The following is a 15,123-nucleotide window of genomic DNA, read 5'->3' as shown; positions in this document are numbered from 1 at the left end:
ATTCAAGACTGAAAACAAGACATGGTAAAACACAAAAAAACACTTGACTGTGTTTTTAAATGCTCTCCAGAGAACAAACAAAACTGCTTCATATCGACTTCTTCTAATCCACATTAAATCAACTCCTATAGTCTGAGAAAAGTTGTACACCAGTATATCACTATTTCACTGAGAGCACATGGGAAAACTCGTTCGAATATCAAATATCACATGAGCTTTCAGAGTCCCAAGACGAGTTTGGAATCCTAAAGCAAAACATGTAGAAGGAAAAAAAAAAAATTAAACTTCTGTCTGTTGATTTGTCTGTCAGTCCATTTGTGTGAGATCAACATAAAGAGTATAAATGCTTGGTCCTTGGTTTGTGTGGTGGGTAAAAGTGTGTGTGTTTAGTCAGACTCTTCATCTGAGCTGGCAGGTGTGGACACAGCCTCTTCCTCATCATCATCATCAGATTCCTGGTTGAAAAATACAAAGAGAGGGGATTAGTACCATGTGCGTGTGTATATTGTGTAATAAAGACAAAGTGTTTTTTGTTCCCTATGCAATCTGAGATAATCCATTAGATTTGTGTAACATACATACTTGAAGAGTATTTTACAGAAGAAAAAAAAATAACGGAAAGGCTATTTCCATTTTTATTGTGTGCCATTGCCAATGTATAAACTAACTTATGGCAAGTTGCGGAGGTGAGCGTTTGCAAATGAGTAGTGGAGTAGTAACGTTACAAGGCAGAGATTCATTTAATTTTCATTTAATCCTCTTGGCACCCTTGGGAGCATCCACCTCAATCTACTCTGCGCTAAGGTCTTTACTTCTTTCCAGGAGGTCCCGGTCTTGGTCAGCTCATGCGTGGACCACCTCCAGTTGGATTTAGGTCTCGCTAGCTTCCTCTTGCCTTTGGGATTATAGTCCAGAGCTTCTCTGGCTATGTTCCTTAGATTCTTCCTAAGTGTATGACTGATCCATCCCCCCCTTTCTGGATTTTATTTCAATGTGGATTTGCTCCTGGTTTATGCCAGTTCTAGATTTGATATCTTGTTGGGCCACCAATACCTCAGTATGTATCTGAGACAATTGTTAATGAACACTTGACACTCTTAATTCCTGCTGCTTGCGTTGCTAGGCTCTTCCCTCTCTTACCTGCAACTTCTCTGCATCACTTCATTTTATTTGACAGGATTTAAGTTGTGTCTGGTCCATTCCTTTCTTCTGCGAACAGACCTGCAGACTACCTTATCTAAAAAGTCCTCTCGTCTCCCCCTATTACCATTAGTTGATTTTGATGTGCAGATTTACTCCAACATAAAAACACATTTGAATATAAAAGCAATGTCCTCACTGAGCAGTTATTTATCTATGTTTTTACCCTGCGATTCCAAAATGCATACTAGGGGCGAGAAGAGAAACTAACTAACTAACTAACTAACTAACTAACTAACTAAATAAATAAATAAATAGAAATATTGATGCAGCATAGTATCCCATTTCAACAATCCCATTTGGCAGCAATAAAACTGAAGTGATATGAACAAACAGAGAAATCTTTTAGATGAGACAGATGTTGACAAATAGTTTCCTTTTAGGGACATCATTTAAAATTGGGAAAAATTAGAAGTTTGAAAAAAGGTTAAAAATTGCAATATATCGCAGAATATTGCAATATGTTTAAAATCGCAATAATATCGTATGGTGGTGATGAGATCATATTGGGAGGCGTGTGGTGATTCCCACCCCTAACGCATACTGTTACTACCACTTTACACTTTCAGTCCTTTTTGCACATTGTTTGCCGTTTGTTTGATGGTTTGTTCTTCTATACTGTAGAAAAATGCTGTAACAAGTGAATTTCCCCATTGTCGGATGAATAAATTAATATCTTATACTGTCCAGTTACCAGAAACTAATGGACAGTCAATCGGAACAAAGAAGTTTGAGTGGCCTTGCTATAACAGCAAACAAACCATGTCTTCGTGTCCCCTCAGTCACAAAACAATCTCTGCATTGTCCTAAAATACAAACTTGGGAGGTGATGGAAAAACAACGTTGCACCCTAACGTGTTTATCATGACAAAAATGTAAATTACATATCAAGAGACTGACTCACTCCAGTGAGTGATGTCTGAATGTTGTGGTGAAAAGAAAGGATGAATCTGATAATGGATCCTGCAGCTAATCATGTTGTTTATCAAGACTGGCTTTACCTTCTTCCGCTTGGACTTGCTCTTATGGTCAGAGTCTGATGAACTCTCGCTGGTTTCGATGAACTCTTTACTTTTGAAGCTGTCATTGCCTCCTCCCCGCTCCCTGTCCTTGTCTGCACTGGCAGACTTCCTCTTCTTCTCCTCCTTCTTGCCTCCAGATTTTTTACTCTCCCTAACAGGTTATGGGTGGGGAGAAAAGAAGTTGGACATGTTTAAGACCGATTGTATCAAATAATAAAAAATAAAAAAACATGAGTTTATGTCCTGTAGGTCTTACTTTTTGGAACTGGAGGTTGCACCTCCGCCGCTCTCTTTGAACTCTTGCTTTGCTTTTTCATAATTCCTCTTTGCCTCTCCAGCCTTTGTGTCCCACTCCTGGAGGAACAGAGAAGCAGGGAAGTGTAAAGGAGAGGAATGATTAAAACACGCGACAAATGAATAAAGACTGTGTGTAGCACAAGTTCAATGCGGCCCCCTCGGGCTGTAGTTCTTTGAAATAATGCACTTCAAAACTTTAATGTCAACTAAATGCATATAGATTGATTTATATGGGCATACATATACCCATAAAATAAGTGCAGGCTCCCTTCTGACAACTGTAAAAAAAAGTTTAATTAGGTACCATTTTCATTTTAAATGACATAAACTGACTTCAGAGAAAAAAAAAGGTGTCCTAGCACATCTAAATCGATTTAAAATTTAAATAAATAATCATACGTACAACTTGCATGCTTTGCTGTTACATTATTCTATGGTCACAGCCGATCTCTAACACAATCCTGTCGTGTTGTACTCACAATGTAAAATGCAAACTAGTATTTATCTTAAATATCTAGTGTTGTAAGAGGATAGGAGTCAAACTACATCAAATTGACTCTCATCCTCCTCCTCGGTCTCCTGCCTTACCTCCTTCTCGTCCTTGCCTAGTTGTCTCCACATCTCTCCGGCCTTCTTGGAAATCTCTGTGATGGAGATGCCTGGGTTCTCTGACTTGATTCGCTCGCGGCTGGAGTTAAGCCACAGCATGTAGGCACTCATCGGCCTCTTGGGACCTCCGGTTTCTTTCTGCTTCTTCTACTCAGATTGAAGGAAGGAAGGGAATTAAAATGGAACAAGTGCAATTATACAGGTTAAAATATACTATGCATCTGTCTGCAATACTAGAAACAAAAAACAGAAAAATCACTGCTGGATTGAGGTCTTTTTACAACCTAATATTTCTCTCATGTTTTCTACCTGTCCCAACTGCTCTCACCTCTTTGCGTGGTTTCCTCTCTTTTTTCTCCTTCACCACTTTGGGTTTCTTGGGCTTCTTCTTCTCGCTGGCATCATCACTATCGTCCCCGTCTTCGCTGCTGTCGCTCGCTGAGGCGTTGCTGTCGTACCTGATTGAGGTGGAGAAATGGGAAAGTTACATCAGCTGGGTTAAATAAGCCAAAGGATCAACAGACTTAAAACAAACAGCGAGTTTAAGGGCTCGGACACACCAACCTGACGGCCAACCGTCGGCAGAAAAGACAGTAGGATCAACTGCCGACGGTCTCCCACAGTCTGGGAACACAGTGAAGCAACACCGACATGAGCGTACATTCAGCGCGAGACGTAATTTGTCTTTTGAGCAGGCGTGTCACGTAGGTCAGCCTTCTCCAGAATTTCAAAACCGACCCAATGGCGACTTGTTTGGTATATGATCTTGTGTTTTACTAAGATAGTTCTGAAAACATTTTAAGTGAGAAATAGGCCATACAGTTACTGAATTGGTCTTCATTTCAGATCAACAAAAGCCAGTTTAAAAGATTTGTCAGATTTTGAGAGGTGTTTGTCACGCTCATCCCGCTCGTCATATCCAGGTCAGCACTCCACCTATCAGATAGGTCATTGAGCCCGACTGTCTACATTGCGATTCAAAAAGTAAAATCGGTCGAATTTAAAGCAGACAGCTCCTCCAACTAACGATGGCACAGAACACACCAAAGGGACTCGAGTCATTGACCTCGCCAGACTGTCCAACGGCCGATGATCAAGTTGGTGTGTCAACGCCTTGACAAGAAGCCACTTACTCTTCTGCAATGTCATCATCTTCTTCTCCGGGGTTAAACGACTCGTCTAGAGTGATAAAAAGGCAGAAAATCAAACCTATTGATCTTGTGAACTCAGCATGTATTGCCTACTTCTGTCATACTGAGACGGTTACCGCTTTCGCCATCGGACTCCTCGCTGTCGTTGCCCTCCTCTCTGATCTTGCCCTCAGCCTTCATCCTCTCCAGGTAGGCGTCGTGCTGGTCTTCGTCTGAGTCACTGTACTCGTCAATCTTACCCTTCATGCCCTGAAAATAAACTGCCCGGTCAAAAACAAACAAAACAAACCAACTAACAGTACTCACAATACAGCATAGCCATTATAGAGTCTTCCAGGACCTACTAGCCGCCAGGCATGTTAGATAGGTGGATAGAAAATAGATTCTTCATTTATTCAAAAAAATGCAAGAAGATGTTGCAAAATGTCAATCACAATTTCACAGAGGTCGAGGTAAATTTTCAAACTGCTTCTTTTGTCCAACCAATAGTCCATAAATATTTAATTGAAAAGGGGCAATTTGTGGGCATTTTTACTTAATATAGGACGTACACAAATAATCAATTATTAATATTCTTACCCTTTGACTGTACATTTTTTAGCCAATTAATAAATTAAAATACCATACTTGGTTGGATGTCCTGAATTATAACATTGTGCCTCATGTAAGACTATTTCAGTATTCTTAAACAACATCTCTCCTACTGTTTTCTGTGATGCTCCCTCATCGGAGTTTTTGTAGCCAGAGTAAAGTTCACCACCTTGTAGTGAATTACAAAGAGCTACCTGAGGCCTCCTGGTTATCTTTATTCCTGCCAAATTTATTTCATAAAAGATGCCACCCAAGATCAAAAAGCAGACAAAAACATGTATCCATGTATTGTAATGTTATCTTTGACCAAATCCAAAGAGTGTTCCATCTCCATGCAGCAATATCTGTCTGCCAGGGGACAGACAGACGACAAGTCAGGAAGGCTCTTAAAACACCAACAGGAAATGGAGAGCAGGCCCATTAATTTCCATTGACCTACTCTACAGACCCTGTCCCCATGGCAACAGATGGCCCCGTAACCAGAGACACCAGACCAGAAAGTTGCTGCTTGGACTTTGTTGTCATACAAACCAGGAACTTGTACATGTCAACAGACAGCATTAATGCAATCAGCACTGCCTATGGTCAGCAGTGGTCATGCTGACAGTTGTGTCTAGTGTTAAAGCACACCAAAAGCCCCCAGGCCACGCATTAGTCAGCACGATGCGCGCGCACACACACACACACACACACACACACGTTATCAGAGTCTCACACTCCTTCACATGAGGCACGCACGCACACACACACAATCAAGATTATAGGAAACCATCATTGGGAACACACACACACACACACACACACACACACACACACAGCGAGACGACATGCAAGCAAAAATCAATCCACACCAATAAAACCAAGCGCCTAGTTCACACATGACGCCCATGACCATACCCACCTTCTTCTACAGGGGTACAAGGACGGACAGACAGGAGAAGGGCAACAATCAATATCTGGGATCGAAGTCTGACAAACTCATGAAATGTATTTGCTTACAAACTGGGAGATGTTTAAATGACTTACTTCTTTGAACCCTCTGTTCTTAATGTTGAGTTTCTTGGCGTTAACAAAGTCAAACAGTTTTCCGTACTCCTCTCTAAAGGAAAAAGAGAAATAAAACCGGGGTCATTTTGGCTGAAATTCTCTAGATAGCTTCAAGCTGGACAAAATGATCTAAAATCTGTCTCATGATACTTTTATCTCAATACAAATAAGTGCAACTTTTAAAAGTACTTCTAAATGTTTGTGTAGATTAATTACAGTATTACCAATTTAAGATTCTGGCCTGGACTTTGGTCTGATTGGTTGGCTGAACTGAGTGTCTGCGTGTGGCGTCCTCACCTCTCAATGCTGCTGAAGGTGTACTGATTTCCCTGCTTGGTTTCGATCTCAAAGTCAAATGATCGTGTTGTAGTGGTGCCTCGGGCAAAGTTGACGCAAGAGATCTCCTCAAAACGCAGATGCACGGGGGGTTTGTGGACATAGATGAAGCCCCTCTCCAAGGGATAGAGGAGGCCTGAGGATGCCTTGTAGGAGCAGGTAATGCACTGAGCCCCGGAGTGGCTGTGGAAGAATGAAGCACATTTAACCAGATTTACTTAAGTATATGAGAAAAAGAGTTTTGTCTATTTGGCCACTTACCCCTGGAAATTTCCAGGCACAGTGATCTTGCGGTTGACCAGGGCCTTCATCACCCTGCTGACCATCTCATACAGAGACCCTGACATGTTCTTACTGAGTTTGCCCTCAAAGCGGCGCTCCACATCCTCCCTGTTAGATACAAACAGAGCAAGACAGAGGTTTATTATCCTCACATAGACACTTTAGACAGCTTTCTGGTAAGTGGAAGCAACAATGCAAACAGAAGAAGTAGCTGGTGCCACTGTGAACTCATGTAAATTATTCCTCCAGACCTTTGCTTCCCCCTAGTGGATAAATGCTTTACAACATCAAAAAGCACGCTTGTGTTATTAAGTTGAATCACCGCGATCAACACATGTATAGACTGACTACTACATGAAGCTAAGTGCAATATAAGTCTGAAAACCATTCAGTATCTGGTGTGACGACCATTTTTCCTCACGCAGTGCAACACATCTCCTTTGCATAGAGTTGATCAGTTTGTTGATTGGGGCCTGTGGAATGTTGGTCCACTCCTCTTCACTGGCTGGGCGAAGTTGCTCGATAGTGGCATGTCCTTGAACACGCTATCGTATACGTTGATCCAGAGCATCCCAAACATGCTCAATGGGTGACATGTCCGGTGAGTATGCGGGCCATTCAAGACCGGGGATGTTTTCTGCTTCCAGGAATTGTGTACAGAGCCCTGCAACAAGGGCCCGTGTATAATCATGCTGCAACATGAGGCGATGGCTGTGGACGAATGGCACAACAATGGACCTCAGAAGCCATTGATTCAAGCCGTCGGTTACAACAACAAACTGCAGTCAGGTCGAGACCCCGATGAGGACGCCAAGCATGCAGATGAGCTTCCATGAAACGGTTTCTGAAAGATTGTGCAGAAATTCTTTGGTTATGCAAACCGATTGTTGCAGCAGCTGTCCGGGTGGCTGGTCTCATATGATCTTGGAGGAGGTCATGGGCTGGTGTCTCTGAAAAGAGACGGCTTATGGAAGAGATATGAACATTCCGGCAGTCAGCATGCCAATTGCACGCTTCCTCTGAACTTGCGACATCTGTGGCATTGTGTTGTGAGATAAAACTGCACATTTTTGAGTGGCCTTTTATTATAGCAGGCCTAAGGCTCACCTGTGCAATAATCAGGCTGTCTAATCAGCATCTTGACATGCCACACCTGTGAGGTGGATGGATTATCTCGGCGAAAGAGAAGTGCTCACTGACACAGATTGACAGATTTGTGAACAATTTTTTAGAGAAATAAGCCTTTTGTGCACATAGAAAAAAGTATTAGATCTTTTATTTCAGCTCATAAAAAATAGGGGCAAAAAGTGTTGGGTTTATAATTTTGTTCTGTGTATATAGCTTATATTGCACTTGGCTTTGTGTAGCCGATAAACTCATGGTGTCCTTTACTGTTATAGACTCACTCGCTCATGTTGAGGGTGAGGCTGAGGTCCTCTTCCTTGGAGAAGAGCAGGATGAGAAAGTGATAACGCGTCTGACCCTGCTTGATGGGAGGATCCAGACTGATCTATTAAGACAACAACACAATGACAAACGGGGAGAAAGAGTGTGAGAAGGAACGAGAGAAACAGCAATGGGGGGGGGGGGGGGGGGGAAAGCCGGTTCTGGGTACAAATTAAATAAAAATAAAATTGGTCAGAAAAGTCCACTTACCACAAAGAACATCTGCCTCTGATCCTTGTGTGGCAGCAGGAATAGACGGAGGACGGTGGTGTAGGGAATCTTGTAGTCAAAGGTCTTACCATGGAGGTGAAGGAAAGTTGGGTAGATACGGATGTCGTATCTGAGTGAGAAAAAAAGAGAAATGAGAGATCAGTTGAGCTAAAATCTGAACTGAGTGGTGTGAATGGTATAACATAAAAGTGGAAATATGTGAGTGACTTTGTTTTGTGCTTAAGTGTTGATCTTCTACCTTCCTCTGGGTGTAAGGCACTGCAGCTCTTTGAAGATACACACAGCGTCTCCTGTGGCCTGGATCACATCAGCCTTAGACAACACATTCTCAGCAAACGCCTGTATGAAAACACACACTTTTAGCACTATTACCAACACAGATAAAAAACGTTTATAAAAAAGTGCTGTTTCTGAAAAAGAAGTAGAAGTAGAAAAGGAAATAGCCCATCCTTCCTCACCTCCACAGGGTCTTGTCGTTCATCGGACTGGTTGGGCGGGACATAGAATCGGACCTCCATGAGGGAGACCTCTGTGTCGTCGTTCTGGTGAAACTCCAGAGTGACTTCGTTCTTCCCTGTGGCGCACTGGGACACGTTGGACAGTGGGACCTCGAATGCTGTGCTGTCATTTACTTCAAATGATAACAGCGGTCCTGCGGTGGGAGAGGCAGAGCGAAACCGGAAAAGCTAATGTCAGTGGCAGCTCTCAAATCTTCAAAAGTCCATTTGTTTTTTTCCCCCCTTTGAGCTGGCATCATTATAGAGCCTTATAGTTAAAAGATATCAAACATCATCAGGGTTCTCAGCACATGAGAAAAATGTCTTTAGGTTGTTCTTTACAGATCATTTAGGTTGATGAAAATACATAGGTGAGAATAAACAACCTGTCACAGTAGCTACTGATATGCACCCTGTTCTTCAATTTCAAAACCAAGTACATTTGAGCTGAAACTGAAATCGATTAACCAATATTTTTGACAGATAATTAATGGACAACTAATTCTGATAATTGATTAAATGTTTGTGTCTTTCTCAAGCAAATATGCAAAACATTTGCTGGTTTTCAAATGTGAGGACATTATGCTTATCTGTCATATAAAACAGTAAAGGGAACCTTTGGACTGCTGTTTCATTTTTTTCTGACATTTTTTAGATAAAAATTATGAACTGAAAAAATAATCTAGTTTCAGTTGCTACAGTGACCATGTGTCAAAGCTAATCTTGCTGTAACCTACTGGTGAGGACATTTATGTTGTGTTTTTACCTGAGAACTTGGCTGTTCCCCAGTTCCATCCCTTCACACACATGTCCTTCTCCGTCAGCTCCACTTTGTAGTTGGCCTTGAAAAACTCTGAGATCTTCTCAAAGTCCTGATGGAAAAGAGGTAAGAGCAAAGACAAAGTTGAAAAGGAGTGAAAGTGTTGAAAAAAGGAGGAAATAAATGAAAAAGAGGAAGGCTTCATGTTAGTAAGGCAGTAACACACTGGCACCGCATGGGTCAAAGCTTAGAAAAAAAACCTCTAAGAAGAGTGAGGGGATGGAGAGTTAATTAATCACAACGCAATTATAACCGCGCCCGCCGCTGAGGCCTCTTGGGAACACTGGAGGTGAATGTAATCCATCTGGCCCCTCTGTCCTCCTCCCCTCCCCACACCACTGCTGACAATCAGCCAGTTTATTTATCCTGCAGGCCCGCTTTACAACTGCAAATGACACACACACAACCGGTCACACACACAGCGACAAACACATGCTTAATCACTCTTACACACACACACACACACAGTAGTGCACACACATGTGGAAGTGATTGTGGTGTGTGAGTGTGTGCCGGGTAGAGAAACTGTGGGAAACAGAGTTTACGCACCTGGATATCTGCCTGTCCATAAGGTTATTACAGCCAATTAGAAAGAGAAAGAGAGAGAGAGAGAGAGAGAGAGAGAGAGAGAGAGTGTATTTGTGAGCCTGTATTAAGGCATTGTTTAGATAAAAGAACATGTGTGAGCAGATGTGTAAAATTTATAAAAAACAAGAGTTTGTGCAGAAGTGGTCGGTTTGTGTCGTGTGTGTGTGTGCGCGCGTGTGTGTGTGTGTGTGTGTGTGTGTGTGTGTTCAGTCTCAGTGTCCTCATCAGGTCTGTTGAGTGTTTCACTACTCCTCATTACAGTTTTGGCAGATTTGTTGTTGCTCAGCTCATTTAATCATAATAAACACAGACCCCCCACTACCCACCCCGGACCCACACACAGTCTTACCCAACATACCCGTCTGTCTTTTATTAGTACATTTTTCAACCATGCTTTCCTTTTAACCTTCAACCTCTCATGATATAAAACCATGGGTGTATCAGGAAAACTGGATAATGCCATCGACATTTTTGGGTACATAGTTGGCCAACTTGATCAATACTCACTAAACTGAATCTAACTTGCCAATACGACGGCAAATATTTTATATATACAGTATATATTTTGCAAAAGTTGCAGTAGTGATACAAAACACTTTTTTCAATACCTTACCTTGAGGAATATACACAAGTTTTATTACTAAACCCTTTTGTTAACTTAAAGAGTTAAGAGCCAAACTTCTCAGGCCTAGTAATTGTTGATACTTGACAATATTCTAGACAAAGATTTTCCTGAAACCAACAAATATTGAGGTTTGATAACCGATCCTAGACAAGATCACTCAAGCTGGATATTATTTTGTTTTATTTCAAAGATAATGGGTACCAGTCTGAGCGAGCATTGAAAGTAACGATTATTTGTTTTCTATTAATTGCCATTATAAGGGGAGGTGACGTCTTGTGTTGTCCAACCAACAGACAAAAAAAAAACATATAATTTTTTATTATATAAAAACAGGAGATATTTGTGTTTCAGAACTAGACGATTAGTTAGCATTTTTCATGACTTCAACAGTAAACTGATCAAGGAATTGTTTTTTCCCCCGGACAACTGAATAATCAACTAATTGTATTGGTACAAAACTTTTGGTACAATTCTCAGCCTTATTACCAAGATGCAACCACAGTGGGTAGCTCTGTACATTCAATGCCACACCTTAAAACCTAAAACTTTGATGTCTTGGACCAATGACAAACTACACATGTACATGACACAAGCAGAAGAGACGGACATGCCTCTACGACCCCTGGTCATCAAGTAGACAATTACAAGTCAGCTACATAACAGCCTATCCGGCAGAGACTTGTTGTCTTCCTCAAGGACGCTTCAGAGGGACAGATGTATCGAAGCTCCTGTACAGCTTGCCAGCGGCTAAACCTCCAGCCAACTCCCGATTACTGACACTGGCTGTGGGATAATAAACAATGACATCACCCCCTGTGCTCCGGGACGAACGGATCCATCTCCAAAAAAGTATGCTGATTAACCCCAGGAGACGACACCGCTCGCAGCCACAGACTCCAGGTTATACCCGCTCCTCCATCCCAGTTTTTTTTAACTTGCTTGCTGACATTTGCCATACACTCAGAGCAGTGGGGGAAAGAAAAAAAAAGAAAAAATAGGGTGATAAAAAACAAACACAACCACATTTTTTTCTTGTCTGTATTCTGACCCAAATTGTTTGATTGGATTGATATAAACACTGACTCACATGAGCCGATGATTACACTGTTTATAGAACACACATGCTAGCACTGGTTTCCCTCATTAATCCCATTAGGAGCTTTTGAAGGAAGAGCTGACTCTCTCTCTCTCACACACGCACACACACGTGCGCTTTTCGCAAGATGGTAGCGTTTTTTTCGTGGAAATGTCAGACACTGAATAGAAGTTGTTTATCGGTGGTTTCCTTGCTTGTGTTACATCTCTTGTCGTAAACACAGCGCAACAAACCAGCAGTGTGTCAGTCTGTAATATTCCACTGATGCCTTGTTCTCCTCTGAGTAAGGTAACAATTACTTTGCAGAAACAGAAAAATACAACCAGGGAGAAAAACTGAGTCCGTTGAGGTATCACAACAGGAAAAAAAAAAAGAGGAAAAAACTGAGGACCAGTCAGGAGCTTGAGAGCCTGATCTGCCTTCTAAAACCCTAAAAACTGTGAAATCCCTGGTTCATTAAAGTGCACTCACCGTGTCCCTGAAGCCGTCATATTTGTAGACATGTCCTGAGCTGGTGCCCAGCTTGATGCCGTGACCCAAACACACTCTTCTCCACTGGGCCAGGTTGAGCTCACCAGCCTGGATGCTGTCCACCTTCCCAGTCTTGCTGCTCTTATAAACTACATTTTGCTTGCTGAAACGCAGCCGCCCGTCATTCTGCAGTGACAAAGGTACAGACACAAACAGACGCAGGGCTTGCGTTAAAACAATGGGATTATAAGGTCACAGACAGAGTTTGATTACAGTAAAGCTGAAAAGAGATTGGATTGGTCAAGTGACAAGAATTGATCGGCCCATTTTAGCAATCGATTCTTTGTTTAAGCAAAAACGCCAAAACCTTACTGGTCCCTATTTCTCAAATGTGTATGTTTTCTGGCTTTCCAAGTGTTCTATATTAATAAAAAAAACTAAAAACTCATCTTTGGGTTTTGGACTATTGGTAAGACAAAATCTGACTTTGTCAACCTGGACTCTGAAAAAATGTGATTTTCATTTCCCCCTTTTCTGATATTTAATAGACTACTTAAGGAAAGAATTGGCAGATGATCAATAATTGTAACTTTTTTGCAACCGTAGTTGATAATAATTTCCAAATTTGATATTGCAGAAAAATTTATATTTTTCCACATCCCTTACACACAAATACAATTTACCCCAGAAAGCTCAAACATAACTTTTAAATTCAGCATAGAGATGTCTGCGGAGCCAAAAATCAACAAACTCAACCCCGTGCTTCAGTGATTCTTAAAGTGGGGCCCATGAAAAGATTTCAGATTCATTCATTTAAATTAGCATCATTTTATTTTTTACAAAATGCTTCATAAAAAAATGTCAACTTTTAAACCTATAACAGGCGACCCTGGCTAGAAATCAGATTGAGAACCTGTGTTCTAGGCCATCAACATAAACTTAGGATGCACTTGTTATTTACTTAAAGGTCCCATGGCATGAAAATGTCACTTTATGAGGTTTTTTAACATTAATATGATTCGTAAAAAACGTGCCTATTATACAGCTATTACATGGTCTTTATTTAACATTGTATTTCATTTTAACTTATTTCAAAACTATATCCAGGAACACAGCCTTTAGGTCTAGAAAGTGAATCTCAGTCTGTAATGATAGGCTAGTATTCCAGTTTGGGGAGGAGAGGTGGGTGATGAGAATACTGACCCAGGAGCCTTTGACTTCCTGGTAAATGTCGCTGAACTCCAGTGTGTCTCCCATCTCATCTACAGGCGACGACTGATGCTCTGCAGACAGAAGACAATGCATTAGATGGAACCAATAATCCACAGGATTTATACAAGCACTACATTTTAAAATTGTATTCACAGTATGCGGCATGAAGTATCCTTAAAGCGGTCGTTTCTAGTTGCTTCCATTTTTAGTTTGAGCTCCTTGATATTGATAAAAACATGATGGAGACGCTTAACGTTAGCTAGCTGCTGAGCCGATCACTAAAGACAGAGAGAAACCTGACACCATGTTATTGTGTAACGTTAGATACTAAACGCAGTATTATGTTTACCTGTTGGTTATAAATTGATACGTAAACGGTCAGTTGCAGCTGCTGTTTTTTTTTTTTAATCAAAGCGATAACTAACATGCATGCTGATGTGCAACTAACAATAGCTAGGCTAACTTGAACGGCACAAGGTGCGCTTCATTTGCACAAGTCGCGCGTTGTTTTACATTCCGGTGCTGCACTGAGTTCAACTGAGTCCTCAATTTAGTAACAGGCAACACCCGCTACAAGCACCGACCCACTAGAGACACAGTGTAAGTCAAATCGAGCGCTCCAGCAGAGCTAGGCCGGTGATAAGAAATCAAGTGATAGACAGAGTTCATTTTGCAAACATAATAGCTCCAAATACAGCGCGTAGGCGGTCTTCACTTTACTGTTACGTGCACATATCTAAAAAATGAGTTCCTAAATAACCGATAAAACGCAATTAAAAAAACTTCTTACTGTCGATGTGATGAACAGCTTCGCCTGTTTCCCGCGTGTAGCATCAGGAGCTAGCGCTACGTCACAGGAAAGAATCTGTGGGTGTTTGTAATTACTTCCGGTTTGGCGAAGAGTTTTTTTTTCTTTTCACCATTACTACCTTAAATTTGAAATCATACACAATCCGACGTGTTTTCTATGCAGATGTTTGTGTAGTACTTAAACTGTCGAATTGACCATGGTAACTCCTGTTTGAAAACAGAACGTGGTTGCAGGACAGAGCACACTGCAGTGACCACCTACCACCACTGGGTGGCACGCAACACAGCTAATGAAACAAGCCTATGTTCTTTTCTATTTTATTCTAATGTCAAATTGTAACATATAACAATAGGCTTCTGAACACAGAGTGGCCTACACCAGCATAGCACTCCAGATTGTTATTTAGATGTTGGAACTGGATGATACTGATCCGACTTAATGTGTCTGGGAGGGCGCTGGATCAAATAAAACTCACTGCCAGATTAAATGGCTTTTAGACAGAAATTGCCCACCTAACCCTCTGTTGCTACCCCTCTCTGTGCAGTGTGTACTTTTTCTACTAGGCCCTGGATGTTCTATATGTTCAATTGATTAAACAAATCAATTTAAGAAAATATTACATTAAGCAAAAGCCCAAAACAAAAAATAAATAACAAATGGACCCTCTTCAAAACAGAGCCTCACTAAGTAAGAATCCATTTAAGACCCTTATTATAAAATATAATGGTGTATGCGCCCCAAAACTTTTAATTAAATCAGACAAAACACGTTGGAGGGAATTGAAAATGATC

General features: G+C 41.3%; 1 protein-coding gene across 2 annotated transcripts; it reads right to left on the bottom strand.

Moving 5' to 3' along the window:
* Nucleotides 1-221: 221 nt before the first annotated feature.
* Nucleotides 222-14,525, bottom strand: ssrp1a (structure specific recognition protein 1a). 2 transcript variants are annotated; one of them, XM_034883917.1, is made up of 19 exons: nt 14,312-14,525; nt 13,513-13,592; nt 12,310-12,495; nt 9,476-9,581; nt 8,671-8,864; nt 8,451-8,551; nt 8,192-8,321; nt 7,942-8,045; nt 6,515-6,643; nt 6,215-6,436; nt 5,897-5,969; nt 5,772-5,777; nt 4,396-4,528; nt 4,262-4,307; nt 3,457-3,586; nt 3,108-3,275; nt 2,479-2,576; nt 2,202-2,373; nt 222-455 (listed from the first exon to the last, which is right to left on the bottom strand). In XM_034883917.1, exons 2-19 carry the CDS (start codon nt 13,564-13,566, stop codon nt 387-389), a joined length of 2,121 nt encoding a protein of 706 aa, XP_034739808.1. In that variant the 5' UTR covers nt 13,567-13,592; nt 14,312-14,525; the 3' UTR covers nt 222-386. The 2 variants fall into 2 exon arrangements, with proteins under 2 accessions (XP_034739808.1, XP_034739809.1); XM_034883918.1 differs by lacking the exon at nt 5,772-5,777.
* Nucleotides 14,526-15,123: the final 598 nt, after the last annotated feature.

Source organism: Etheostoma cragini, chromosome 10, assembly GCF_013103735.1.
Source record: "Etheostoma cragini isolate CJK2018 chromosome 10, CSU_Ecrag_1.0, whole genome shotgun sequence".
Lineage (NCBI taxonomy): Eukaryota > Metazoa > Chordata > Actinopteri > Perciformes > Percidae > Etheostoma > Etheostoma cragini.
This window is presented reverse-complemented; position numbering and strand designations above follow the sequence as displayed.

What these genes read in the sequence shown, in the direction of transcription:
- ssrp1a (XM_034883917.1), bottom strand. Translation starts at nt 13,566, where the DNA reads ATGGGAGACACACTGGAGTTCAGCGACATTTACCAGGAAGTCAAAGGC. An exon ending in AGGAAGTCAAAGGCTCCTGG is followed by an intron (nt 12,496 to 13,512) that starts GTCAGTATTCTC and finishes TTGTCACTGCAG; the next exon opens with AATGACGGGCGGCTGCGTTT. An exon ending in GCAACCTCCAGTTCCAAAAA is followed by an intron (nt 2,374 to 2,478) that starts GTAAGACCTACA and finishes ATAACCTGTTAG; the next exon opens with GGAGAGTAAAAAATCTGGAG.